The sequence below is a fragment of the Cercospora kikuchii genome (genome assembly GCF_019650295.1).
Source record: "Cercospora kikuchii DNA, contig_00003, whole genome shotgun sequence".
In the NCBI taxonomy this organism is placed as follows: Eukaryota; Fungi; Ascomycota; class Dothideomycetes; order Mycosphaerellales; family Mycosphaerellaceae; genus Cercospora; species Cercospora kikuchii.
The window spans coordinates 3,436,526-3,463,430 of record NW_025408584.1 but is presented as its reverse complement, the minus strand read 5'-3'; the positions used below and the strand labels follow the sequence as shown (position 1 = coordinate 3,463,430).

General features: G+C 54.2%; 11 protein-coding genes across 11 annotated transcripts; 4 read left to right on the top strand and 7 right to left on the bottom strand.

Annotated features, from left to right (window-relative positions):
• Window positions 1–522: 522 nt before the first annotated feature.
• CKM354_000574700 (uncharacterized protein) lies at window positions 523–2,858 on the top strand (the record flags this gene model as incomplete). The annotated part of the gene is made up of 2 exons (XM_044801029.1): window positions 523–728; window positions 791–2,858. The coding sequence occupies 2 exons, from the start codon at window positions 523–525 to the stop codon at window positions 2,856–2,858; spliced, it is 2,274 nt and encodes a 757-aa protein (XP_044656964.1).
• Window positions 2,859–3,307: 449 nt separating this feature from the next.
• CKM354_000574600 (uncharacterized protein) lies at window positions 3,308–4,870 on the bottom strand (the record flags this gene model as incomplete). Its single annotated transcript, XM_044801028.1, has 1 exon — window positions 3,308–4,870. One exon carries the CDS (start codon window positions 4,868–4,870, stop codon window positions 3,308–3,310), a length of 1,563 nt encoding a protein of 520 aa, XP_044656963.1.
• Window positions 4,871–5,414: 544 nt separating this feature from the next.
• Window positions 5,415–7,151, bottom strand: CKM354_000574500 (uncharacterized protein; the record flags this gene model as incomplete). The annotated part of the gene is made up of 1 exon (XM_044801027.1): window positions 5,415–7,151. One exon carries the CDS (start codon window positions 7,149–7,151, stop codon window positions 5,415–5,417), a length of 1,737 nt encoding a protein of 578 aa, XP_044656962.1.
• Window positions 7,152–8,245: 1,094 nt separating this feature from the next.
• CKM354_000574400 (uncharacterized protein) lies at window positions 8,246–9,339 on the top strand (the record flags this gene model as incomplete). Its single annotated transcript, XM_044801026.1, has 2 exons — window positions 8,246–8,721; window positions 8,781–9,339. 2 exons carry the CDS (start codon window positions 8,246–8,248, stop codon window positions 9,337–9,339), a joined length of 1,035 nt encoding a protein of 344 aa, XP_044656961.1.
• Window positions 9,340–11,874: 2,535 nt separating this feature from the next.
• CKM354_000574300 (uncharacterized protein) lies at window positions 11,875–13,515 on the bottom strand (the record flags this gene model as incomplete). Its single annotated transcript, XM_044801025.1, has 4 exons — window positions 11,875–12,138; window positions 12,202–12,496; window positions 12,557–13,399; window positions 13,481–13,515. The coding sequence occupies 4 exons, from the start codon at window positions 13,513–13,515 to the stop codon at window positions 11,875–11,877; spliced, it is 1,437 nt and encodes a 478-aa protein (XP_044656960.1).
• Window positions 13,516–17,488: 3,973 nt separating this feature from the next.
• CKM354_000574200 (F1F0 ATP synthase subunit g) lies at window positions 17,489–18,248 on the bottom strand (the record flags this gene model as incomplete). The annotated part of the gene is made up of 3 exons (XM_044801024.1): window positions 17,489–17,771; window positions 17,829–17,913; window positions 17,972–18,248. The coding sequence occupies 3 exons, from the start codon at window positions 18,246–18,248 to the stop codon at window positions 17,489–17,491; spliced, it is 645 nt and encodes a 214-aa protein (XP_044656959.1).
• Window positions 18,249–18,434: 186 nt separating this feature from the next.
• CKM354_000574100 (RNA-dependent ATPase ROK1) lies at window positions 18,435–20,546 on the top strand (the record flags this gene model as incomplete). The annotated part of the gene is made up of 1 exon (XM_044801023.1): window positions 18,435–20,546. One exon carries the CDS (start codon window positions 18,435–18,437, stop codon window positions 20,544–20,546), a length of 2,112 nt encoding a protein of 703 aa, XP_044656958.1.
• Window positions 20,547–20,557: 11 nt separating this feature from the next.
• On the bottom strand, window positions 20,558–21,387 carry CKM354_000574000 (uncharacterized protein; the record flags this gene model as incomplete). Its single annotated transcript, XM_044801022.1, has 2 exons — window positions 20,558–21,020; window positions 21,074–21,387. The coding sequence occupies 2 exons, from the start codon at window positions 21,385–21,387 to the stop codon at window positions 20,558–20,560; spliced, it is 777 nt and encodes a 258-aa protein (XP_044656957.1).
• A 477-nt stretch (window positions 21,388–21,864) lies between these two features.
• CKM354_000573900 (uncharacterized protein) lies at window positions 21,865–22,929 on the top strand (the record flags this gene model as incomplete). The annotated part of the gene is made up of 1 exon (XM_044801021.1): window positions 21,865–22,929. The coding sequence occupies one exon, from the start codon at window positions 21,865–21,867 to the stop codon at window positions 22,927–22,929; it is 1,065 nt and encodes a 354-aa protein (XP_044656956.1).
• Window positions 22,930–22,935: 6 nt separating this feature from the next.
• On the bottom strand, window positions 22,936–25,051 carry CKM354_000573800 (uncharacterized protein; the record flags this gene model as incomplete). Its single annotated transcript, XM_044801020.1, has 5 exons — window positions 22,936–23,443; window positions 23,522–23,861; window positions 23,926–24,086; window positions 24,151–24,352; window positions 24,406–25,051. 5 exons carry the CDS (start codon window positions 25,049–25,051, stop codon window positions 22,936–22,938), a joined length of 1,857 nt encoding a protein of 618 aa, XP_044656955.1.
• Window positions 25,052–25,525: 474 nt separating this feature from the next.
• On the bottom strand, window positions 25,526–26,308 carry CKM354_000573700 (uncharacterized protein; the record flags this gene model as incomplete). The annotated part of the gene is made up of 1 exon (XM_044801019.1): window positions 25,526–26,308. The coding sequence occupies one exon, from the start codon at window positions 26,306–26,308 to the stop codon at window positions 25,526–25,528; it is 783 nt and encodes a 260-aa protein (XP_044656954.1).
• Window positions 26,309–26,905: the final 597 nt, after the last annotated feature.

Genomic DNA, 26,905 nt, shown 5'->3' with positions numbered 1-26,905 from the left:
AAGGCAGACGAGCAACATCCTTCTCGCCAATTGACACTTTCGCAGACAAGTCTGACTTCAAGCCCAGCTGCAGAGAAGTGCTCTGATAAGCCCACAGATCAGCTATCAAACAGGAGATCGGAACCTCTGACACAGCACAAGAAATGCCGAAAGCCTTGCTCCTAATTGAGCTCTCAAAACAGCCTTAGTGCCTGCAATATGCTTTTCCTCAACGAGAGGTGGCAGCCGTTGATGCAGATTAAGTCGCCGCTAGAACAGCCATGGGCCACGTGCAGAACTCTAAGCGGCATGCCGATCGAATCACTTCTCTTCTAGACCTCCACAAATGGCAGCCAAGCTGACGAAAGGGGAACCGCCTCTGTCAAGCATTTCGTGTTGGCGCAACACCGTGTCTCGGAAGGGTATAGACACAAGCACGCCGGCATGAGCTGCCGACGCGGTGAAGCAGAGCGATCATATAGGTCAGCCAGGTACCGCCGACTTCATTCGTCCGATCGACTTCGTTTGTGTAAGGCTGACACCATGCGTGCAGAACGTCTAGTATTTCTGGCTTTCGGCCTAGAGCGTTGTCTGGCACAAACATGGACCTATCAAGGCTGTTATCTCGATGACCCTGCGAAGCGTACTTTGAAATTCTTCACCAACACCGACAACGATGACCAGACTATCGAATCCTGCACAGGAACTTGTGCATCTCTGGGCTATGGATGGGCTGGAGTAGAATATGGGTAAGAACGCGGCTGTCAATGCACACAGGCTCAAAAACTAACGCCGATTGTCTCTATGACAGGCACGAATGCTACTGCGACAAGCAACTCAACAGCGCAACGCAGGCGCCTGAATCCGACTGCTCGATGCGCTGTGCTGGCAATTCGTCTCAGATCTGCGGCAATGGCAATCGGCTTAGCGTCTACACCACAGGCAGCACCTACACTGCTCCCACTACCAACCCCGGCCCCGCTGGCTGGTCCTCGCTCGGATGCTACACCGACTCTGTGGGTTCAAGGTCACTCGGGAGTCAGCAATTCATCGATGCCGGCGCAAACGCCATGACCGTTGCCGCATGCACACAGGCATGTAAAAGTGCAGGATACTCAGTGGCAGGCTTGGAGTATGCCAACCAATGCTTCTGCGACGCCAAACTTCAAGATAGTGCGACGCCAGCCAACGACGGGTGCGATATGGCTTGTGCCGGCAACTCGACTGAACTCTGTGGAGGCTCAAATCGCTTGAATGTATACCAAGCCAGCGCCGCCCCAACAACAGAAGCTACTCCAGCTGCCCTTCCCTCGGGCTGGTCCTCTCTCGGCTGCTACACCGACAGCGCTGGCGCTCGCTCGTTGCCAGTTGGGATGGGGGTACCGGGGGACTACAATAACATGACAATCGAAGGGTGTCTCACCGCGTGTGGCAAACAAGGCTTCTCCTATGCTGGAACCGAATACTCCAGAGAATGTTATTGTGCAAACAGCGTGCAGAATGGTGGCAGCTGCGCGTCTGACCAGTCAACATGCAATATGAAGTGTACCGGCAACAGTCAACAGACATGTGGTGGCCCCGACCGATTGAATGTCTACTACTCTGGATCTGACAGCAGCGTACGTGCATGCTCTGCTGGAGGCGGCACAACGAGAAGTACTACTACCGGCGTGGCCTCCAGATCTACTTCAACGTCCGCTTTGGCGTCCTCTGCAACATCCGCCTCAACTTCCAGCTCAAGAGCTGTCACGTCATCCAGCTCATCTACTTCCACTTCAAGGCCTGCCACGACCAGCTCGGCTGTTTCAACCACGACACGATCAACGACTGTTCCATCATCTAGCTCAACTACTACCTCTTCTGCCCTTGCCACGACCAGCTCGAGTGCTACAACCACGACGCGATCAACGACTGTTCCATCATCTAGCTCAACTACTACATCTTCCTCCCTTGCTACGACCAGTTCGACTGTCACAACCACGACACGAACAACCACCACATCTTCTTCGACTTCTACCACGACCACACCTGCCTCAACAGTGTGTCCCGAATTCTGGAAAGCTGTGGTCTCGGACTTGGCTTCGGGCATGCGCGATGCTGGACTTTGCAACAACATCTCACGAGCGGCGATCCGATACGCTTTCCACGATTCAGCTACATTCTCTAATAAACTGCCATTTTACCCTCCAGCAGCAGGAGGTGCCGACGGCTCCTTACTACTTTCCACTGCAGAGATAAACCGCATCGACTCAGAAGGCCTTCACGACTATCACAATTTCATTACGGCCAAATTCGGTACATATAAAGCTGCAGGCTACCCAATCAGCGCAGCAGATCTCATCCAAGTCGCCGGATCCGTAGGTGTTCTAGCTTGTCCCGGTGGGCGTGTAGGACGTATGTTGGTGGGACGTACAGATACAACCACAGCCGCTCCCGATGGACTACTTCCACAAGCCTTCGGTCCCGGCTCTGATCATGATACTCTCTTCCAGCTTTTCGTCGATAAGGGGTTCACTGCACGAGATTTGGCTGCTCTGCTCGGTGCTCATAGTACTTCGATCGCAAATTTCCAGCAACGATTCGGTATGCCGGCCAATACTGCGCAAGATACGACTCCAGGAGAATGGGATGTACTCTACTACAACCAGACATATTTCCCAGTCTCGGGCATGGGACGTTTCGATAGCGATATCAACCTTGCGAGGAATGAGAACCGGACAGCTGTGGGGTTCCAGTTTCGAAGCTTCGTTGGGAGACCTGCACAGTGGGGGGCCTCGTTTGCTAGTGCATGGCAGGCTCTGACTTTGTTGGGGGTGCCGCAGAGCGTAAGGAATAATATGCAAGATTGCACGGTTGTTGTGTCTGGAGCGTTTTCTTAATTAGATTCTATTAGCACGCGGCTGCGTTTGGCCAAAGGAAAGAAATTCAGATATTAGTTTCCCGGAACTTTGCTCCGGCACATGTGAGTCTTCGTTGTGTGTGAAAAATTTCTCACGATTACAATACATGTACACAAGAGAAACGTACAGCGAGTTCGTGGCTCGTCTTTCGTCAAGGAGCACGATTCCAAAACCTATTGTTTGCATCGTGTGAGGAGAGGAGTTTGTCTGTCACAACGACGATGTCACTTGGGAAAGAGGACGCAATACAGCGAAGGCAATGACGAGTGACTGTTTATATTTTCGTAACGATCGACTCTGTAGTTAGATTGGTTCCCTCCTAGCCATCTTCGATGCAATCGTCTTCATCATTCTTCCCACTCTCCTCAACACAGTCCTTCATTTATCTCAAAAGCCCGGAAACAGGCGTTTGCTTTCCAAACATTCAATCAAAACTTCGCACTGAGCTTCCATCCCACCATTCTCACGCGCACAATCGTGTAAGCCACCATGGACAGAACATAGCAGAGTCCGGTGAACAGCGCAACACCCCAGTACGCTCCATCACATGCTTCGATCAGAGCACCAGCGATAGGAATGCCAGTGAGTGTGCCAATAGCCACGACACAGTAGCAAGTAGCATAGTAACGACCATATTCCTCCGTCTTGCACAGCATGCCCACGCATACTGGCGTCAAACTGATATTCGACCCCGATGCGAAACCAAAGATGACGCAGAAGGTGATTGTGAGGCCAAAAATGGTATTCACATTGTCCTCTCGTGCATCTGTGGCTGAGAGGATGGTTGCGGGCAGCCAGAGAGCCAAGGATGATACCATGCATAGGAATAGGGTGATCAGCATAGCATTGAAGCGTCCAATTTTGTCCGCAAGCAGGCCTGGTAGCCATCTTCCGAAAACTGAGCCCGCGTTCAAGATCGCAATGATCTGATATGCAAAGGTCGTGCTCATGGCGCCAGAGGACAGCGAGTAGGCCGTGACGTACGAAATCGGTGCGAACAGTCCCCATTCCATCATGAAAGTACCGATTGTAACGAGTGCAAAGTTGAGCTGACCAAATATCGTGAAGTCGGGCAGGATAGACTGGTTCGGTTTTGGCGGCAGTCGAGAACGCACCAGCAATACTGTCACGATCAGCAGTGCTAGGTAGACAAAGCCTTGAATTCTGGTCGCCCATGCCCAGCCAACCTTGGGAAACAGGTCTTGTAGCATCAGAGGGAAGATAACACCCCCAAAGGCACCTCCTGTTGCTGCTAGTCCCGTGGCATTGCCGCGCTTTGCGTAGAAGAAATGGCCAACCGAAGCAATCGCAGGAGTGAAGACCAGCGCTGTGCCAGTTCCTCCAAGAATACCGAATACGACGATAAAGTGCCAATACTCAGTGCAAACTCCCAGGAGCATACTTGCCAGCATGATGAGAACCGCACCGCCCAGAACCAGCAAACGAGGTCCATAGACATCGAAGATCGGACCGATGACTAGGCCGGCTCCAAAGGACAGAAAGACATAGAGGGAGATGATCCAGCCGATCGTGCTCTTGGAATAGTCTGCCAGCTGATTCTCTGCTAGGTAGGACTCGTAAACGCCTATGGTGTTCATCCAGCCGAGTGCTGCGACCATGCCGCAGAAAGATCCGAAGACGACGAGCCAGGCGCGTACGCCACCTTCTGGGTAGATTTCTCCATCAGGGCCGATGGTAGATTTGGTTCTGGACAGTGTTACGTCGTTGTTGCCGCCTTCTGGGTCTGCCGATGAGACCCCATCTTGATGACGGATTGACCGCTTGTCATTGTTCTGACGAGAGTACAGAGATCTTTCATCCCGAGAAGATGCCTGGGACGCAGATACCGGTGAACCTGTAGCCTCGCATGGTTCCGTGGTTGCTGCGTGATCGAGGGACGAAGTTGGCCTGGTCTCCCGCGCGTACAAGTCGCTTGTGTTGTGCGAATCTGAAATTGGTCCTGGCGTGCTGCCTTTGGGTTGCTTGCTCATGCGCCTTCTCGCCGGAGTAACTGCGTAAGTTGTGGTTCAGACTGCAAGTGAAAGCGTTACGTGCGGAGTTCCATGTGAGTCGATGAGAAAGAAAGAAAAACAACCAAAGGAAAATCTTTTTGTTAGCAGAAACCTACACCGACTGCAGTCCACTCGTGGGGACCCCGCGCCCTACATGCGTCCTTCCGTTGGTCATGATCAAAGGCGTCTTCTCGTAAAAGTTTGCCTCTTTGGCGGTCTTGGGCTCTGCCGCCCGCGCTCGGCAGCGAAAGACGGCTGCAATTAGCCCGCCCATCTCCGATCGCTTCGTGGAAGACATTCGTTCGCTGAGCATAGATGCATTTCAAATGAAGACTTACTGAAGCTGTCAATGATATGCACTTTCCTTGTATTGAGTCTACAAACACACTGTACGCATCAAGGACCAGGATCGAAAGTGACGCCATGGTAAGTTTCGCATGTCTGCCACGTGCTCGCCGAGCTTGAGCACGAGCCAAGTTCCGAGCATCGGCGCCGAAAAGCGTCTTCAAAAGTTGAAAGTGCTTCAGCATCCGTCAGGCGCAAAGAACTCTCGTAGCCGAGTGTCTAGCCATTCTTTCTGGTCTCTCCGATAGCCGTGCTCGCCAATATGGCTGATAAATTCGTCTTGAACGCCACCGAGACGAGGTAAGATATCACCGAGCACGTTCGAGACAAAACGCTTCACGTTGTGAATGTGTTCGCCAGACCGTAGGAGGGCGGCGTAGATGTGGCTCTTGGATGTGAACTTTGAGTCGTTACTGCCCGGGCATGCCTCGCATATGTAGCGGCTGTAGGCTTTGCGGTATTTGTCGAACTCATGGGGCTGCAGCAGCTGCCTCGATCCTTCTGGAGTTGGCCACACATACTCAGGCTCCCAATCCTTCCGCATGAAGTGTGGCAACGATGACCATCCAATTTGACGTGGAATGGCTTCGAGACAGTCCCAGTCGATGAGGCCGGTGACGTTGCCTCTGTCATCCACGAGAATATTCTGTGGGTTGAAGTCGGATTGCATGAGGACGAAGCCGGGCTCACCTGGCTCAACTTTCACGACGTCCAGAAAGCGCTCACAGAAGAGTTCCCAAAGCAGGAAAAGTCCTTTGATGAATGGATCATCGTTGTCATGGGGGTAGTTGTATTCGTCAAATCGCTTGCGTTTGGCGGCATGCACGTAGTCCTCCAGCGACGACCTGAATGGCACAGGCTTGAATTTGCGCTGGAGCACAAAGATGTCATCTGTCGTCAGACGCGAAGTATCACCCACTGTCGGCTCCGAATCTTCTTTATCGAAGTGCAAAGCTCCATAGCGGGAGAACACCGCTGATTCGAGCAAAGGCATAGTGTTGGCCAAGCTGTGAAGGATATGATGGCGCCTAGCGTCGGTGTCACTGAAGTCCTCGCCCTCTCGTTGAGGCCACACCTCCTCTACAGGTCTTCCACCCAGGTAGGACATCGCAATGAATGGTGCGCCGATCTCGTTGTCCAACGATAGGTCATAATACAGCAACCGCGGTATAGGAAGGTCTGTTTTGTCCCGAATATACTTCATGCCCAAAGCAGACTCTCGGAGCAATTTTGCGTCGAAGTCATTCCACCTGCTTGGAAACCCATAAGCTGGGACTCGAATGCATGTCCGCTCTTTGAAGTTCGACTCAAGAATATAAGCGCAGTTGTACGAGCCGCAATGCTTGCTGACGAGCTTGTAGTTGGTATCGGCTGCGCCATTCGACTTCTTGCCAATTCTGTCCAACAGCTTCACGAGCTTCTCCTCTGCGAGATCTCTCGTTGGTCCCCAGTACAACGATTCTTCAATCTCGCTTGCTTCTGCGAAATCTTCGGCGACTAAGAGTCTACTACTGACTCGACTCGGCGGCCTTTGAACGGGCGAACTGCCATCATCGCCGCTAGACCGGCTTTCTCGCTCGACAATGTCGTTCAAGATGCTAAACGTGATTTGCCTGTGATCCGTTTGGATCTGAGGTGCACTTGTGGGCCGGTCACCGCGCGTTTGGTCTTGCGCCAGACTATGGGTGGGGCCAGGAGCGTCGTCATTCGACTGAATTGCAGCATCGTCGGTGGTTTGCGGGGAGGTATCAGACTGTGCAGCTTGAGTTATGATACCGTCCGTGGCTCCGTTCGTGAGTATACCGCGTTTTGAATGGCTGCGTTGTGCGCTTCGCAGGAACCATTCGCCCAAACGCTCTCGCTTGCCTTTCTTTGAGGTCGTATAGACAGTCTGGATTGTTCCCGGCCCAGACATGATCAGGGAGATACCGCGAAGTTATTTTGTCTGTGAGTGAGTGTTGATAGGTTGGGAATTTGAGGCAGCGATATACCTGGCCCACGATCATTATTCCATATTGTCGGCACAGGCTGCGCGTGATTGCTGCACTGGTCACGCTTGCAGGCGCTCTCGTCATGAGTTTGTCGTGAAAGCAAACTTCCAACGTGATCGCCTGCCATTCGTTGCAATCATGTGAAAAGTGAGAGGCCTCGAGAGCCAGCCTCACTCTGCCTCGAAGTTCACCGAGACCTACTCTTTGTGCATCTGGCATGCCTACCTGCTTACCTCGTCCTCTGCGGCACATGTATTTGCATTTCTCCCCTCCTCTACATCCGGCAATGTATTGTATTCGCTCCAAGAGTCTTTCTTCCCTCCTCAGCCGCTGATCAGGCTTCGGTCAATGTGTTCTCCGTACCTGCGGATCAGAGCGAACATCGAATAAGGCCGCCGCATCAATCGTCTGTCCTGGTGGAATTGCGAAAGGCAGAATCGCTGTTAGCCTGTCTCTGCGCGTCGATGCTGATGCAGCTGCCAGAACGCGTCGCGCGTCGCGAGATGATCTTGCTGGGAAGATGAGCAGCGGAAGGTCCCACGAGGTCAATGCGGTCGGCTGTTACTTCCTCTACTTCCGCCATGTCAAACACACAACCACCACCGTTCTTCCATTCTACAACATGACCATCTCCATTCCCCATCAGCATCACATGAAACCACATGGTTTGGAAGAATTGCTACGCGTATAGGGCTTCGGGGTGAGCTCCTCCGATAAGCTATGGGCATCCCTGTGGACCCTCCGGGACCCTCTGCCAGCATTGGGAGGTGGGGAGCGTGGGGAGCTGTCTAGACACGTCGAAGACAGAGGTTTGGGGGTCAATGCTATGCCGAACGTCGGCCTCTGCGGCGATGTCGACGGGCTCATTGTTTCAAAAGCCCTTTATTTGATAGAATGGTGCTGCTCTTTCTGCCTGTTCATCTTTAACCGTGACCTTAGACCCGTCCCTGCCTTCACCGAGTTCGTCCAGATCTCGAAGAATCAACTTCCACTCATTCCGCAGGACTTACCAGACAGCATGGCTACAAACGGCACCAGAGGCGCTGCCTCCCCTCCACCAGCAGGCATCTACGTTCCAGTGCCTACCTTCTTCGCAAAGGAAGGCAGCGCCAACTACGATGAAGTTTCTCCTCCGATCGACATTGAGACACAGTCCGAGCACTCACTCTTCTTGGTGCGAGGCGGCGTGAAGGGTCTCGTCATCTTGGGCAGCACAGGCGAGGCAATCTTCGTGCGAAACTCCGAGCGACACGAGTTGATCAAGAGCCAAAGAAAGACATTAGACGATGCGGGTTTCAAAGACAGACCGATCATTGCTGGCACAGCAACACAAAACATTGACGACACGGTGGAGATGATCAAGGACAGCCAAGATGCAGGTGCAGAATACGCCATGGTGCTCGGACCCGCATACTTCGCAGCAGCGACCAGCCAAGCTGGTATTCAGAAGTGGTTCGAAGTGGTCGCAGATCGCTCACCTATCCCAATCTTGATGTGAGTTTTGCCCATAAATTTAGGACACACACCACGAACGAAGTCTGACGCCTTCGCAGCTACCACTACCCAGGCGTGACGAACAACCTGTTCATTGCTCCATCGACATTTGAGAAGCTTGCCGCACACCCAAACATTGTTGGATGCAAGCTGTCACACGGTATCATCGACGACCAGACTTTGATCGCCGCCTCGCCAAACATCGACCACGAGCACTTCTACGTCTTCACCGGTCTTGGCCAGAACCTTCTGCCGGTGCTGACTATTGGTGGCGTTGCCGCCATCGACGGTCTGGCAGGATGTTTCCCACGAGTCGTGGTCAAGTTGTTCAAGCAGTTCCACGAGAGCGCCGCCAAGGGAACGAGCAAGGAAGATCTTCAACTCCAGCGTGATTTGCAATTCCGCATCTGCGAGGGCGAGAAGCTCATTGCCACCTGGGGTCCGGTTGGTATGAAAGAGGCGATCGCCCGTGTTTGGGGCATCGGCAGTGGCAAGGGCAACCGTTTGCCACTAGCTGGTGGTTTCCAAGATGGTGACAAGGAATGGACCAAGTGGGAGAAGGTGTTCAACGGCCTTCGCGACTTGGAGAAGCAGTTTGAGGCTGAGGACAACAAATAAGGGCTAGAATAGATCGCCTGTACCGAATTTCTGGCGCACCTTCACCAGACCGGATCTCGTCTTCCATGTGCTGAGGGATATATCATGTACTGTGTTGTTTCGTCACGCCGACGCGTTCCGTTTGCAGACGCGACGACGAATAGCTGCTGACCGGCCGTTCAATAATCTGACACGAAGCTCGTGAACCTACCAGATTTTACGCAGGTCAGCTCACGGCAGCGGCTGCCACAGCTCGCTCGGGTACGACTATTGTCCGCTCGTACGTGCTGTTTCCTGAACGCGGTTCGCGCGGACATGGAGGCGTAATACGAATATGTAGCATGTGAAGGCTTCTGGCCTCAGACCGTTGAGGGATGTTGGTCAAACCCTGCAATACATGATTCCTACAGCAATAGGAAGCTGCTCGTGCAAGGTCTGTTGCCGAGCATGTGATAGTCCTGCTCAGGGCGCTCGGACAAGGGCCGTGGAAATCCTGTGCACGCCATAGGTGGGGCTTAAAGCGCCGAAGAGGGCAGGTACGAAGATACATCCAACGAATCGATAGTTTGCAGTATCGATACTTCTCAGCTGACGTTCGCTGATCCAGCGGGAGGATGAGAACAACCAAAGTCAGGACACGGCCCTTTTCGTACAATGGCTCGTGCCCTGATGGTGTGCCTCGTGGTTGTCGTCACCGTCGCCAATCTCCAGATGTGAGACATGCGGAGAATCATGAGAGAACCACCATGAGCACAGGACAGCGACCACGGTGCTTGGCAGTGGGACAAAGTCTGTATTCCCGAAGCGCTCCCTTCACCGGACGATTTAATCAGCCATGTGGGGTCTCAGTTAGCATGCTCTCAGACTTTTTGCTTACTTTCTTCCGTCCGGCGATCATGTTCGGAATGCTGGCGCAATAATTGTGGAGCACACGAACAAGGTACGGCACGGTCGTTCGTGTTCGTGCACAGCCTGTTGCGGGCAACACCACGACCACAATCGATGGCCCCGGAGTCTTGTGGGACGAACAACCATGAAGGATGCTGAGGAGGATGACGGCGATAGGGATGCAATTGCCTAATGAGCATCATCCTGCACCCCGGCGGCGGCGCTTTGTCCGCACGACAGCACGGCAGAGCATGAAATCGGCAATGCAAGTAAACGAGCAGCAGTCGCAGCTGAGTGAGGGCTGGCAGCGCTCGTGCTCCTCTGCTGTGCTCTCATGTCGCCTAATGCGTCCGCATATCCGCATTGGAAGAGAAATACTGGGTCGCTTCGCAGCAGCGCGTCCACTGCGTCGGGAGAATCCTCTTGCCCACCACGACTTTTGATCGCAAGCGCACGGCGGGCGGCCCACACGAGCTGTGTGTGTGTGCTGCGACGATGTAACTTGGAGGTTGAGTTTTCTGCGAAAAAGACACGCAAGCAGCCTGGGCGCTAGGCCAGGATGTCCTGGCGGCCAGACTGGACGTCTTCCGCAACTGCGCGATGTGTTGTGAAGTTTCTGGCGATCAGCGTTGCTGCGCGAACGACTGCGCTCAACGGAGTGGCGACTGGCGCGGTTGTCGACGGCAATGCGTGGCCGCTTCACGCTGGCTCGTGTGTGTGACACATCTTGCGAAGGACTGTCGCTGTCTGCTGATCGCCGGCCGATTCTCCGCGCTCGTGCACATGGCCCTAGGTGGGTGTTGAGGTGGCTGGGAGGCGTCTGTCTTTTCGCTCGCGAAAGCTGTCGTGGCTGCAGAACGGCCCGTCCACGACGCTCATCACACATCGCACCTGCCTGGTCAGCACGAGCGTGACACCATCGCGATAGCGGCGATACTGCTCGATAGCCGTGAGCGATGCAGCCCGCACCCACGCCATTGCGCCGCAGCACTATGTGTCGCGACGAAGTCTCGCCATCGGGCCTTGTCTCAGCACGAGTGGAGTGCCATTGCGCTCTCAATGCCACCCGTCTCGCGCTGCTGAAACACACCATGGCCTACTGTCGCTCGGTACATGGTTCACTGCAGGTACGCGAACAGCGCAACGGGCAGGGAAAGGAAAAGTGCTGGCGAGACGGGACAAAAAATAGTGTGCTGCTGTGAGGTGAAATGCGAGCAGCACGTATGCATACCCGTTCAATTGCCAGCAAAAAGCCGTCTCTCGATGGCCGTGTACTATTCTGTACAAACGCTTAAACGCTCAGATGAAGCTGTGTCAATCCAAAAAAGCTCCAAGCCGCCCAATGTCGTCCGTTCAATCATCATTTCAAGACGTGGCGGCGTTCGCAATCTTGCCGCGATGAATCTCTCAAAAACCCTCTACGCCGACTTTGCGTGCTAAACTTTTTGCGCAACTGGTGCCATGCAGTGGCTACCAACCATATTCGCTGAAAAAGACCATGAACTTTTTCTCCTGGCCAGGCACAGCGTTCCCGTCTTTGTGGCATTTGATGCCTCTCCTCCTGGTAGCGAGCGGCGGATGTCGCACGTCTCGTTCTACCTCTATGTGCGGTGCTGATGCAAAGAACCGAATGATGCCGGGGTATCGTGCAGCAAATGTGAAGGGTCATTAGTCGTGATAGGTAACGTTCGTTGTCGTCAACGGCACTGGACGAAGCTTGTCCAGTGGTATGGGATGGTGCTTTTGGTGTGTGTCGTACGCGGGGAGTTGGTCGATCTCGAGCATCGCTCGGGGTGCTTGTGGCGGCGGGTAGTCGAACGACTCCGACTTGCGACCATCAGGTGCATCGAGTGACGTCGACCCATACGGTGGTAGTCTGATCATACGCACGCGGTTGTCGGTATCGGCTCCGTCCCTGCTTCCCCATGTAGTCTGAAAAGGCGGTCAGTGATCGTGAACCATAATCCCCAAAAGGGAAATTTCCTGGAGACTTACCGCATCGAGCGTTAACATCCCATAGAGCTTGATGCCGCCATGGTAGTAGCCGAAAGCGATGTACAGAGGAATGTATACAACGTCCGCTGGGTAGCGGAAGAAGTGGCCCCAAAGCTTGACAGTCTTGCTGAAGCCATATGTCCATAATACGAGGAACGTGAATAAATACCAGCGCTCGTCATATGACCACCCTTTTGATGCTTGATACCAAGATGTGAATATCAAAATATCATAGGGCAGTGCCCAGGCGGTGATTGTGGTTTGCAGCACGGAATACGTGCTCCACGGTTGCGATCTGGACCCGTGCGTCAGTAAGGGCAAATATGACTTCAAAAGGTGGGGAGTAGCAACATACATCCAGTAGTGCCGTTCCACAAACAAGCTGGTCAGGTTGCTGCGCCAATTACTGCGCACCCAGCGCAAACATTGCCTGAGATATTTGGGTCCCTCTTCCAAAGTCGTCTGCACTTCGCATTCCTTGTGATACTGCATTTTGATCTTCCACCCATGAGAATACAGCCACCTCGTGATGAAATTGTCGTCATCCGCGTTCAGCTGCATCGTCCTCCACTCCTCGTGAGTGAATCCGTGCGTGAAGGCCTCATCCTGCAGAATTTCGGTTCGGTAGGCGACTGTTCGTCCTGAGAGGCACGGCAATCCGCCATCGATGTGGAGGCAAGCGGAACAGTCGAAGTTCCGTCGCTCGAGGTAGGTGGCGCCGAGGAAACCCCAGGCGCTCTGCTGCGCCGGCCTTTTCAGCCTCTGTGAGGTGCCCACGCCGCCCACTTTGGCATCTTCGAATGGTGCCAACATCCATGGCAATACTTTTGCCGGCCAGACCACATCGTCGTCGACAAAGATGGTAATTTTCGTGACGACCTCCGGGATGGCTCTGCACATTTGCCTGCGCTTGTTGGCCTCTCGAATGCTCAACACGCGAATCTTCTTGGCGTTGATCTGGTTGGCGAGCTTCACCAGAGCGTCCCGGTTCGCATCGATGGTGACGAGCAGCAACTCGTAAGGCTCGGAGCGAAGACAAGTGGATATCGTGTCCCGTAGCTCATCACCGCCCGTGGCGATGGTGGGCAGAATTATGGTGACATCCTGTGAGGTGTAGGTGGGATACTCCGGGATGGGTATCGGGCGGAAGGTCCAGTGGGAGATGCAATTAACAATCAAGCGAAAATATCGAAACAACCTGAAGACCGATCAGCTCACGTGGTCCGGGCAGATTGAGTTTCTGATACCCGTGCCGACGACAGGACGAAGGTGAACATACCATGCAAAGACGGCGATGTGATACCAGGAAACCATGCTGCGACCCTGAAACGAGAGGAAGTGGTGGCGAGTCCAGAATCGACATAGGACGGGCGCGAGGGAAATGGAGGAGAGGGAGGCGGGTGTGGGCAGAGCAGGTGAATATAAAGAAGTATCAAGAGCGCCCTCGGTAGGTTATGCAGCGCTTAGCAGCCGTCCATGCTGGGCGAATGTTTCATTTGGCACGGGTTTTTGCTGCAGAAGACCATACCTTATGAGATCACCGTGTGGAATTAGAGGCGTGCCAGCTGCTCCACCACTCGAGCGAGCGCGCGCAAGCTCGGCGCATGCACTCGACGCTGGAGGGAGCTTTGGCGCGCCCCTCTTTGGCCTCTGCCAGACGACTTCTGGCTGGCGATATCAAGCGGGTGGGGTTCCAGCTGCTAGGCCGCATCCGGCGCGCTCATGCAGGTTAAGCTAAGCAAGGGCAAGACAGAGCGCTCGTGCGCATGTTGCTCGGGTCCATATGTAGTGTTGCTGTATAGTCGGTTGATTGATTGATTGATTGCTCGATTGATGGAGATTGCGTGCGGCGCCTGTGTACGGGCACGAGCGCTGCCGCCGACTGCGCGCTGCGTGTCCGCGCTCGCAGCCTCGCTCCGGGCGAGGTCGAGCAGCGGACTGGACTGGCTCGCCCGCAGCAGCTGGATGCCGGCCAGATTGGTGGACCGACCGGCCAGCCCGCGAGCAAGCAAGCAAGCAGCGTCAACAGCCTTTCGCCATCGCTGTGCATTATCCTTCTTGTTGGCTGCCGCTTAGCGCCTGCAGCTCAGCATTCTATTTTACTCTCGCGCTGCAGCGCTGCTCCCGTCGTCGCGCGGCCGTGTGTGGTGCGTGGTGTTATTGCACCTCCGATGCCATTGCGCCCATCGGCGTCGCGCGCGCGCCCGCTCCCTCCGCCTGCCCTGGGCCAATCTCGGGCCCGCAACGCACCATATGGGGCCCAGCTGCTGGCTCAAGGTCGGCGGCAATGCGCACTGACGGCAATGAGGCTGCGCGCGCCGAAGAGTGAGCACAACACGCACACGCACGCCCACACCACACACCCTCCTTCTGCCTCGTCGCTGCTGACCCCCGGGCGCTCGAGGCCCCGACCGCAGCACCACGCCTGGCCAGCCCGAAGGCGTTGAGACGTGAGACATGCCACATGCGACATCCTCGAGGCACCGAGCCTCGCAGGGTTTGCGCGTCTGCTGTATCGACGATGGCTAGCCCATGCCACAGCTGGGGTAGTCGACAGCCACGCCCGGCACCACCCACGCACGGCTAATGACGACTTCTCGAGCACCACGAAGTGAACTGGTGTGAAAAGCTTCGACACCACCCTCGTTTAGGTACAATGTACGTACCCGTCTTGCCAAATCGTGCAGCCGGCTAGGGCCAGGACTTCTCACACGAAAGCGTTGAGAAGAACAACATGTGGTAAGCGATATGCTCGCTCCCGTGTGTCCCTGCTGCTGATGAACGTACGGCCTGCATCGACACTTTGACAGCTGCTGCTTCCGCGCGAGGGTCCCTCCGCTCCACGCGCTAACCCGTATGGCGTGTCTTGAGGCCTACCGTACTACATACTAGAACTCCCTCCATCACCGCACGCTTCACTGTCGTCCGCCTCCATATCGGACGGCCAGTGGTGGACCCTGTGCCGCGAGCAAACACTAAAACGTGCAGCTATAGTCCCATTAGAGCTGTTGAGCTGTGGCCGCCCCATTGCCTTTTCGCGCTTGATCGAGCGATATGTCCGAAGCAAGTCGATGCGCGTCTTTTCGATTTCGCGGACATTGGGAGCACAGCTCGCCGTTGTAGCGGCGGTATTGACGTCAAACGCGAGTCCTGCTTGCCATCGCTGCTGCACGTAGACATCATCATCGAGCGAACGCCGTTCCCATTTGGGAATGTGCCCTTCCGCTGGGCGAGCAGCTTCTATATGCACAACACAAGAATGAGGTCCTGGGGTCCCATTACTTCAAGTCGATCGGCCGCGCGTGGAAGCATCTTCCCGTATTCCGCTGCGCCTGTATGCTTGCATGCTTGCTCGCACGACAGCGACGGCTGTCGCTTAACGAAGCACACGATCCTCCACGGTTGCTTGGTGGCATCTCAGCTGCAAGAGCTCTCCGTAGCGCGAAGCAACTTGGGCCATCGCGTCCACTAGGGCATGCAGCCACCATCACGATGACTGTCGCAATATCTGTCCTCGCCGTTGGTCCCCACTTGCAGCGCTTGGAAGCTGGATTCCGCGGCTTTCGCGACGGCTAGACGCAGACCTCACCCAACTGCAGCAAGAATTTTTCCCATCTTGTGACTGTTACGCCGAGCAGGTACATGCTCGCATTCTCATCTTCGTGCCATTTGTGACGTGGATCGTGACGCAAGCTCACTCGCCGTCTTGTCCAGGAGAGGCTCGACTGTTTCCTGACCGTAATGATACGAGTGCGGCCACGGTGCCTTGAGGCTCCAATGCAGCCGTTGCACGACATTAGGAGCAGATCATTGTCTGCAGGTACATATGAGTACACTTCTCGGATTACTTCCCCCAAGCGCGACTTTGCCGCCGGAATGTCCTCCCATACTTCCAAGGCGGCGCCGCTAGACGTGAGATCTGCCACAGGCAGCAGGGTGAGCGCGAAGGTGCTGCGGGAGGATGGCTGGTCATAACGACTCCGTAGGCGGCTTGGTTGGGGTGTTGGCAGAAGATGCTGCCGCCTCCTGGGGTCGTTCTTGCACTTTCCGGTCATTTCATCCATCTAATCTGGCATCACAATTAGGAAGTGCCAGGCCCCTGCCCTGCCCTGCGACCATCTCAAGAAGACGACGTTGGACGGCAAGTACGCCCAGCTGGGCTTGTCCGATGCCTACAGTCCCGTTCCACATCCCAGCACTGTCCTCTCAAATATATCAAGCGAGCCGCTGCCATGTCCGTATCAACTACGTATGGGACACCCTACGCGATGCCGAAGAGGATCATTTGCTGTTTCCACCTTTTGGAAGCGAAATTCAACACAGACCAGTGCATCAGTATTTGCCTTCGGCTCCAGGCACGATGCGCCTTGAGGCATGACAGCGACGAAATGTGTGGTTGTTGAAGCAGCCTACCAAGGATGCTGGCCTCTTCGCATGTCACAATTCACCGTAGTGTCCGTCTTCATGAGCGGTCGACTCGGCTTACCTCTCATCGGCTGTTAATTCAAGCAGGCAAGCTCTCTTGCACTTCTCGATCACGACCAGTACTCCGTACTTCCTCTTGATCATAGAGCAGGGCCCGTCACCAGCCATCGGCCGTGTCGCATACAGCAAAGGCACTAGGGACAGTGTCGTCACTCATTGCACCACATCATCCTTGTGATCGACGAGCAGGATTGTGAAACGCATGACAAACCGTAAGGTCTTGCATATGTAAGATGAACATGTTCGTGTGTGGACTAGTTAAGATTAGTCGTAGCAACGAAATCGCCGAGACATGTGCGGCCCTGCAAGGCGGACAGTACACTAAGCAAATCCGCCACAACTCTGGCAGTCCTCAATTCTCCGTGCTGACACTCTGCAGCTATTTACGAATTTCTCGACGTCAGTCATCTTTATATTGTTGAAAGGGACTCACTGATTGATACATATCCCCACAATAGCGCCTCCACGTGGAAGAGCCCGTGCGGTTCGAGGCTTTATGTCGCCTTTCGGTGGACATCGAGGCGAAATTGGTGCATCGAACGTCCTTGCGGCAAGTCGCACTATTCTCATCTAGCGCGGTCGAGTCGGTATGCTGTCTGAATGCACATATGGAAACGTCGTTTGTATCTGGTTCAAGTACCTCGCATATATGCACAATAGTACACGCGCCTCTCAGCCACCGCAGTGCTAGACGCACCTCGCCTCCCCAGACAAAGCCAGGGCGGTGCCGCGACTGTCCTTCATCTAGTAGGTATAATGAATTCTTCTCCACAATCCCTTGGTCGCTTGATATTAGACTCTTTCAGTGATGCTCATGCGCTGCGTTGCTCCTGTAGCCAATGATCTTGAAGCGCCCGATGATTTCACCAATCGAAAAGAAGCCAATGGTCTCAGCAGTGACAATGCCGACCTGAGTCAAGGTAGCTGAATCAAGGTTTCTTAACCTCTCCAAGAACGACTGTGGGCTATTGATCGCTTGGTCTGCGGTCTTCTCGGCGGCCTTGGCTGTTCGCGAACCGACGGCGGTGGGGTTTGACACTGCGTTTCGGATGGGTGCGATGACATTCTGGACGGTTTGTGCGTTGCTGCGGAAAGTCAGCCACTTCTCTTGCGCCCATCCCAACACCTGCTGCGATGCTTACGGTGGCTGCATGCCGCGTCCGGTGTAGATGATCTTGCCCAGCTCGCCGGCAACTTTGCCATAGTAGACTACATGGGGGACCAGGCCTACGCATTGTTCAGTTTGAATGCCATCGTTGCTGTGCCAGCCACTCCCACGACTAACCTTGCACAAAGCCGATGAGCGCTCCTGTGCGTCCACCGACCTTTGATAGACTGCTACTGACACCGGCAGCGGCCTTGCTCAGTGCTGGACCGGCAGAGCTTGTGACCTTGGACAGTCCTTGTTGTGCTTTCGATACGGTGTTTTGAGCCGTCTCCTTAGCCGCTGTTGCGCCCTTGGATGCGGCGGAGGCGGCCTCCGAGGTCGTCGAGGCGGCGCGTCGTTGCAGAAGGAACTTGGACTGGCGCAAGACCATCCGGGACATGGCGGGAGATGCCATTGTGGTGAGGAAGTGCTGGGTGACGAAGCTGTCTCAATGGCTGAGCTCAGAGCAACATTGAAAAAGCGAAGTCGACGGAAGCTCGGGATAACTCGGATACTGCCGAATTGAACTTTAAAAGTTACAACCTTCTGTCAAATAATTCGCAGCAGTTATGTTGCGCCGCACCCGAACTCAGACCAACGCATGGATCCTTTCAAATTGCTGTCGCGATCGACCAAACGCTCGAAGACGGGAGCGGTGCAGCGAAGCACACCGTCCAGTGGCCAGAATGCAGCACCTCAGCTTTTCCCAGTGAAAGCCGAAGCTGTCGCACCGGGCTCAAAAAAACGGAAGCGACGGGGCGACACGGTCGATGATATTTCTGCAGAGCTGGACTTCTTCGGTAGTGGACAATCGAATCCGAAAGGCGATTTGCCCGTAAAGCAGAACGCGGCTGCAAAGCAGACGGATGAGAGCGAGAAAGACAACACACCACACACTTCATATCGATTGCCCGAAGCAGAGTGCAAAAGCGTGCTGCGTCAGCACAAGTTGAAGGCTACGTGGCTCAACCCACCAGCAGTCGATAACAAGGCACGCTCAAAGGGCAAAAAAAGAGGTGACAAGAAGCAAGAAAAAGCCGAGAAGGTGTCCATATTTCCACAGCCACTACAATCCTTCTCGGAGCTTCGAAAGGTATATTGCGTCTCAGCTAGAATCGCAAGCAATGTTGAAGACCAGGGCTATTCCATGCCAACAGAGGTTCAACTCGGGGCAATTCCACTTTTGTTGGAACCACCCAGCGCGCTTTTGTCCACTACTGGCGTTCCGTCTACCACAGAACCCAGTCATGTTGACCTGTTGACAGTGGCACCTACAGGCAGCGGAAAGACGCTTGCTTTTGCCATACCTCTAATGCATAGGCTTCACCAATCCAAGCGCGAGCGCAATGATGCCCCGAGATCCATCTCCTCCATTATTCTTGCTCCCACCAAAGAGCTCGCCGGTCAGATCGTGAATGAGTGCAAGAAGCTTGCTCGCAACACTGGGTTGCGTGTAACGCAGGTTCGAAAAGGAATGAAATTGGCCATGCCCACTACGTCAACCCACGATAGTGAAGACGAAGACGACCAGCCCCCGGACATTGGAAAGCCTTCTGGAACTGCAGTAAAGGCCGATATCCTTGTCTCAACGCCTGGAGCGCTCGCTGGCCTTGTCCAAAGTCTGTCACACGTCCAGTCCGAAGCACTCTCAAATGTTCAGCACCTCGTTCTCGACGAGGCCGACGTCTTGCTGGACCCGCTTTTTCGCGAACAAACGTTGGCGATCTGGAACAGTCTACCTCATCCTGACTTGCGAGTCAGTTTGTGGTCAGCGACCATGGGAAGCAACATCGAAGAGCTGGCGCAGTCTATTATGCAAGAACGACGCGCTCGGATTGCGCAGGGAGACGACGACGCTGCCGCTGCAGTTCCCCTTCTACGACTCGTGGTTGGCCTGAAGGACTCGGCCGTGCCAAACGTAGAGCACAAGTTGGTGTATTCGGCTTCGGAGCAGGGCAAACTCATGGGTCTCCGCAACCTCCTGCATCCTGCCACAAGTTCAACAGAATCTGGACCTCCGTTACTGCCTCCGTTCCTTGTTTTCACGCAAACAATTGAACGTGCCGTTGCACTGCATTCAGAACTGCTTTACGACATACCCGCGGAAGCTGGCGGCATCAGTAGGATTGCTGTGCTACACTCAGACCTCTCGGATGCAGCACGCGATGCTGTCATGACTAAATTCCGCAGAGGGGAGGTCTGGGTCCTGATCACGACAGATCTCCTATCGCGAGGCGTGGACTTCCGTGGCGTGAACGGGGTGGTCAACTATGACATCCCCACGTCGAGTGCAGCATACATCCATCGCGTGGGACGGACTGGGCGAGCCGGACGCGAGGGTGGCGTGGCCGTTACACTGTTCAGCCAAGAAGACATACCATATATGAAACCAATCGCCAATGTGGTCTCAATGGCCCAGAAGCAGAAGGGCAATCCGGACGCTGGAGTTCAGAAATGGTTGCTTGATGCTTTGCCAGATCTCAATAAGAAAGCGAAGCAGGATCTGAAGAAGCACGGAGTGGAAACGAGAACTGCCCGAGGTATGAACAAGGATCCGCGAGCAGCTCGCAAAGCCAAGATCAGCACCAAAGCTGGCTTTGTACGACGACAAGAGAACAAACGGCGTGGTGCGATTCTGGGCAGTCGTCGACGACGAGACGCGGTCTCGGCTGAACCGAACGATCAAGGCGCAGACTTTGGTGGCTTCGATTGATGCAATCTTTCTTACTGCAGATTGACAAAGAGGCCTCCATCAACAAGAAGTTGCGCTCCAGAAATGTACTCGCTCAGATCACTGGCCAGGAACACAGCTGGTCCGGCCAGGTCTTTCGGCTGTCCCAGTCTGCCTAGCGGTATGCGACCCTCCATGTACTGTCGCTTCTCTTCGCTTGCCAGATCCTCATCGTTTAGTTGTGTCCGGATCGTGCCCGGCAATAGAGCATTGCATCTGATGCCATATTTCCCTAATGCACATGCTGTACTCTGCATCAAGGATAAAACGCCAGCTTTGGTGGGGGTATAGTGTGTCTGTCCTGCACCACCCACCAATGCAGAAATTGACGACACACCGATGATACTGCCACCACGTGGCTCTTGCGTCGACATCTGCTGCGCCGCGGCCTGCACCGCAAAGAATGCGCCGTTGAGGTTTGTCTGTATGGTGTGGTTGACCAGGTCGGGCGACATGCTGTGGCAAGGTCAGTCATGCAGCTCAACGGCCAAACACAGGTGATTGCATACGTGAGAAAGTCGGCAAACTGGCAAACTCCTGCATTGCTCACGAAGACATCTAGCTTTCCGAACTTCTCAACAGTCTTCTTGACCAGCTCCTGGCCTGTCTCCGGTTTGGTAATGTCCCCGGGCACTCCGATAAGTCTTGCATCTTCGCCAACTTCTTTTGACAATGCCTCGAATTGGCTGGCCGACTTGTCGTCTGGATAATAATTCACAGCAACACTAGCTCCATGTCTCAAATAGTCCAACGCAATGGCTCTGCCTATGCCCGTCACGGCTCCTGTGATAGCCGCGACTTTGCCTTGCAGTAGTGCTGCCATCTTCGATTGCTCCAATTACAGAATGCTGTCGCGAAATAAGAGATGGACACAGCGTGTCTTCTACGTTCAATACACATCATGGCAACAAATTTTCTCGGCCCAGTTATGCAGTCAAATTGGAGCTTGTTTTGCTGGCTCGATGCAGGAGGGGTCTGGTTCGGCGCAATGCACAGCGAGCTGGCGAGCCGCACATACGCGTAAACAGCAAACCCGGCAGACCCCGATCTTTCGGCCTTGCAGCTGGTCTTTGGCGAGATCATGCATTATTCCTGACACCGGCCGACGTCCTGATGAGCGCGGAAGCCCGAGCCTGCACTGCAGCAAGCAGCAGATATTGACTGCATTGCACTTCTTCGTAATTCCTCTGCATCCGCGATGCAGTAGTTTTCGAGGCGAGTGGGAAACGACAGGGCTTAGCATTCTTCTTTGTAACCATTCATCTCTGGACCTTTCGCCTCTGCAGCGTACGCCGCAACCATGGCGCCGCTTCGCATTATCGACTCTCACACGCATCTCTGGCCCCAGAGCATGTCACATGCAGGCGAAGGAGGCCACACTTGGATGACGCCGGGAATGCCACTAGCTAAACAACACATACTCTCCGACTACTATCGCGCTTCCAAACAAGATGAGCTACGCAAGCAAGACGTCACTTTCGCAGGAGTTGTGTACGTCGAGACCGACGTGCGCTATGACAAGCCCAATGGTAACCTGCGATCATGGGCCAAAGGCCCGCTGGATGAGATCAGATTCTTACGGGACATAGTTGAAGTCAAATATGGCGAGCGAGACAGCCAGAATCTCATCGGGATTGTCGCCTGGGCACCAATGGACCAACCGACAAACGTACTAGAAGACTGGCTACGCGTATCTGAAGAGACAGCCGGTCGAGAGACGTGGAAACGAATTAAAGGCTTTCGATTTCTGCTACAATTCATACATGACCAAGAGGAATTCGAGAGACTGGTCTGGAGTGATCATTTCATGAGAAACCTCCAGCTACTGGGCAAACGTGGCTTTGCATTTGACATTGGCGTTGACCAGCACTCCGGGGGTGCGTGGCAACTACAGGCGATCGCGACAGCGATGGAGAAGGCACATTTGGACATTTCGGAGGCGGAAAAGGTCACGTTCGTGATCAACCACCTTTGTAAGCCGGACTTTTCACCAAACGGCCCGGAGTTTCGGGCTTGGACAAAAGCGACGCAAGTCATGGCCGGGTGGTCTAAAACATACATGAAGCTCTCGGGTGGCTTGAGCGAACTTCCCGATGAAGTCCTCGCGACCAAGGACGCTGTTTCCATTGCCAAACACATGGAGCCTTGGATCAAACATGTCTTTGCAGTGTTCGGGCCTGAAAGAATCATGTTCGGCAGTGATTGGCCTGTCTGCAATGTCCGAGGATTGGGCGAAGAAGCTTCGTGGACGATGTGGAAGGAGATCGTCGCAGATCTGATCGAAAATCACATTGCTGATCTCTCAGATGCAGATAGGGCATCGGTTTGGAGCGAAGCAGCTCGGAGAGCCTACAAGCTCGGCTGAATTACATTAAACACCGGCCAGCGGAGCAGGTGGTGTCGTTGGGCTGTAAAGCTCTTCGAATCCCGAATCATCGTATGCCAAGCCAAGAGCATAGTCGTCTACACCAAATGGCAACTTGTGCGCAGCAAACTTCGCTCCATATTCGGGGTGTTCGGGAGATAAATGCCGCAAACCGAATGCTCGGTCGTGTGCGCCCGGAGTGGTGTATTTGCGGATCTCTGCGAGGAGATGATCGAAAGATGGCCGATCGCTGTCGTTGTAGCGCATGCATGCCATGACCAAGTTGACCAGCTCACGGCTGTAGAATGCTTGCGCCGAGGCATCCAGTTCCGGAGGCTCCCTTCGACTCGGTCTGTCCCAGTCGAACCACGTCTCTTTCACGGTGCATGGTCCATATTTGCCAGCGAGCAACGAAAACATCACAATGCCTACACCCCAAACATTCGTTTTGGTCGATTGCGGTCGCCGAACATTTGAGACTTCGAGTCGGACTTGCATCTCGGGCGCTACATGCCTAGAAGTAGTAGGTGTAAGCGATAGTCACTGTCTCACATTGAGATGGGGCAGGGCTTCCACCGATCACTTTACTTACTCGGCTGTCCCTTGGGTTCTCAGAGCTTCCAAGTCACGCGGGTCGTTGGGCGGTATGGCGATCGCCAGACCGAAGTCGCCAACTTTGGCTCGGGGATACCCCGGGAAACTTTTGTCGTCCGCCACTCCGAAGAAGATATTGTCGATCTTGAAATCTCGGTGGACAATGACAGGCCAATTGGGATCAGCTCCGGCCTTCTTCAATTGACCTCGCTCCATGAGGATGCCGGCAACGACCATATTCTGGAACGCGGCCCAGCAAAAAGGCTCCGGGTACAACTTATATTCGTCCGAATGGTCCTCCCAGGGAGACTTGATCCTCTTCGTGTGTTCTGCAGCGTCTATCCACTTGGTCAGCTTAGTCCCGATTGATAGCACTTGCTTGGCATAAGAACTACTACTTACGGTATCCATGATTTCCGTTGAGAAGATCAAAGGCGTCGCCGAACGGACAATATTCCAAGTACAAATCAGCTTGTTTGTCTGCTAGGCGAAGATTGTAGTTCAACATCTCCACTGTGCTTCTCGATCCAGGCTTGCCACGGAGACCTAGATGGGCCTGTATCCTGTTGCCTTCGTCAGCCGGAAGCTCATCACGAAATGCCATATGAAAGAGGCTGTTGATCTTACTCCGTCGGCAGGTTATTCGAAATGTTGTCTGTTATACCAGGAGCTCCATTTGTCCAGAAATGAGAATAATTCCATATCGGGGCGAGATTCGCTTTTTTACATACCACACGATTACAGATCGTGTCTGTCCTCTGGTCGACTTGGAGCCAGAGATATGCTGCACCGTAGCTTCCGCCACCGAGATACAATGTACCGTACCAGGCTGTGCGACTATGTTAGTAGCTGTTGGTTTGGTAAAACTTGCACAGTACTCACCACGGTCACTCTCGCTTCCTTCGCCTTCGCTCCCGTCGTCATCGTCTGCGAGATCACTCTGTTCCTCATTTGCCGTGATATCTTCTTCAGCGATGGCCAGATTTTCCTCACTATCATCTCTCGCCTCCTCCAACGCCCTTGCCCTATTCTCCGCCTTTTGCCTCAACGTACTAAGCTCCCGCCGCATCCAGTCGTCAATGCTATCCGCCTCAGTCCTCGCCGCATCTAACAAATCTCTCAACCACGTCCCCACCGGATCCCCCTGCCTCTCCTTTTCTCTCAATCTCCAAAGCTGCCCACACCTGAGATCCACATTCCTCAAAACCCTGACCAGTTTTCGAAGCTTCTCCTCATACAACCCAAACCTCGGCCTCCAGATATCACTCCCATTATCGCCTGGAGCACCGCGATATTTCTCCACGTAAGCAAGCTGCCGCTGCGCATCGGACTTATCTTTCAATGCTTCGTGGAAATTTTGAATAGCGCGACCGCGTTCGTTGCGACGGAATTCGGAGAGGCCGTTCCAACGGGTTTTGAGTGCATTGGTCAAGAGCTGGATTTGCGCCGGGTTGAGCTGGCTTCTGTGTGGTGTCGTCTCGAGCTCGAGGAAGAGTTCGCGGTAGTGGTCTGTGTCGCCGAATGACATTGTGAGTTTTCAATCTGGCGTATGCTATCGTTGGACATACATGGTCCTGCTCCCCGTGAGATATATTAGACGTCCTTTTCTGGGGCCTCAAGAAATGTTGTTCATTGTTCGAGCTCCATTTCGTATGCCGGATTTGTCGAGGACAACGTTCATCTCTGTGGATGGCTCGGGAGACAAAGAGAAGGTCGCTCCACATTCTGCCCTTCATACTGAGTCGCATTACGGAGTCAAGGGTGAGAACATGCTGCTTTCCCTTGTAGTTTTCAATTGCTCCTCAGAGTGAATACGTACTTGATCATAGTGACATGGAAACAAACACTGACCAAAAATGCTGTACAAGTATCTATTCTGCTATCGTACAAATCGAGCTGCTGTCAAGGCGCTCACCAAGGGTATCAAAAAGTGTTTTGCCATCCCAAATCGTGAAATATACAAAGTCGTATCGGGTCGTAATATTGATCTGCGATTCTCTCATCAGAGCACATACGCTGTGGCGAGTGCAATAGCGACCATAGGCCAGTATCCGACCATCTCAAGCGCACTACCCATCGCGCCACTGTCGGATCCACCTGGAGCGGTGGTACCGTTTGGCAGAGTGCCGTCGATCACCAATGTGTCGTTGTCATCGCCCTCTAGTCTGACCAACTTTGCCTGTGAGGCGTTGTTCGCGACATTGTTTTGATATTCCGTCTCGTTGTTCTCATCGCATGAGCAAGAGTAGTACCTCGCGCACCAGCACTGCGCCGGGTGGGATTCGTTCTGTCCGGAGGTCTGGTTGCGGTAGTTCCAGTAGTATGGGTAGCCGTAAGAGTATGCGCCGTACGCGCCGTACGCTGCGATGGCTGGGAAGACGAGGAGAGCACCGGCGCCGAGGAGGACAGGCGTTCTCAGACCTCCACGTGTTGCGCCAGCGCTGTAAGGCGCTGCAGCGCCGCCGCCGTAGTAGCGTCCGTTGCCGTATCCTCGAGTAGGACCAGAGCCTGCGCGTGTCGAGCCGCCAGTGCTGGAGCCGCTGGATGTGCGGCCACCGCTAGATGAGGAACCGCTGGAGGACGAAGAAGAAGAACTGCTGCTGCTGCCGCCGCGCGAACTTCCTCCACTGCTGCCGCCACCACGACCTCCGCCTCCACCGCCGCCCTTGCGCTTGAAGAGTTGCTTGGACGCTTCTGTGATGTCATTGATCGACCCCGGTAAAGCCAGTGCTTGGCCGAGCGTGAAGAGGGTGATCAGGTAGAAGATGGATTGCAGTAACCTCATCTTGGCTGTTGTTGATGTGTGGTCGCTTTTATTATATTAAGACGGTATGTCGACACTGTGGTGTGTCGTCGTTCGTGTCGTATCGTAAGACAGTGAAGTACACGCTGTGGGGAAACAAAATGAAATGCTTGTCTGTGGCAAGCGAAAACAAGGCAAGTCTCAGGTGTCCCTTGTTATATAACAATGAGCGCAATGAGGCGAAGCAAGCGGAGTAGCACGAAGGAGCGAAAGTCTCATTCTATGATGCGCCGCGCCTTTAGCCTGTGCACGCAGGAGCTTCTGCGGCACGAGCAGAAAGAGCCAAGCGGTGAATGCTACCACTCAAGTCTCGCCATTCAAGCCACGCTGCGCCTTGCCCTTTGCTGGCGATCACCAATCAGATATCTTCAAATCTTTGGGGATCGCCACTAATATTCACGTCATTGTTATGTTGGCTGCCACGCTGCGCTGCACGATGAGGCCGCAGGATGATGATACTTTTGCTCTGTAGGCGGTGCACAAGCAAGACGAGGTCACGTTCCCACGGCTACCGGCTATGCCAGGCTTGGTATGTGCTCTGAGAGGCTGCGAGGGGATCAAAGTTACACAAGCCACATT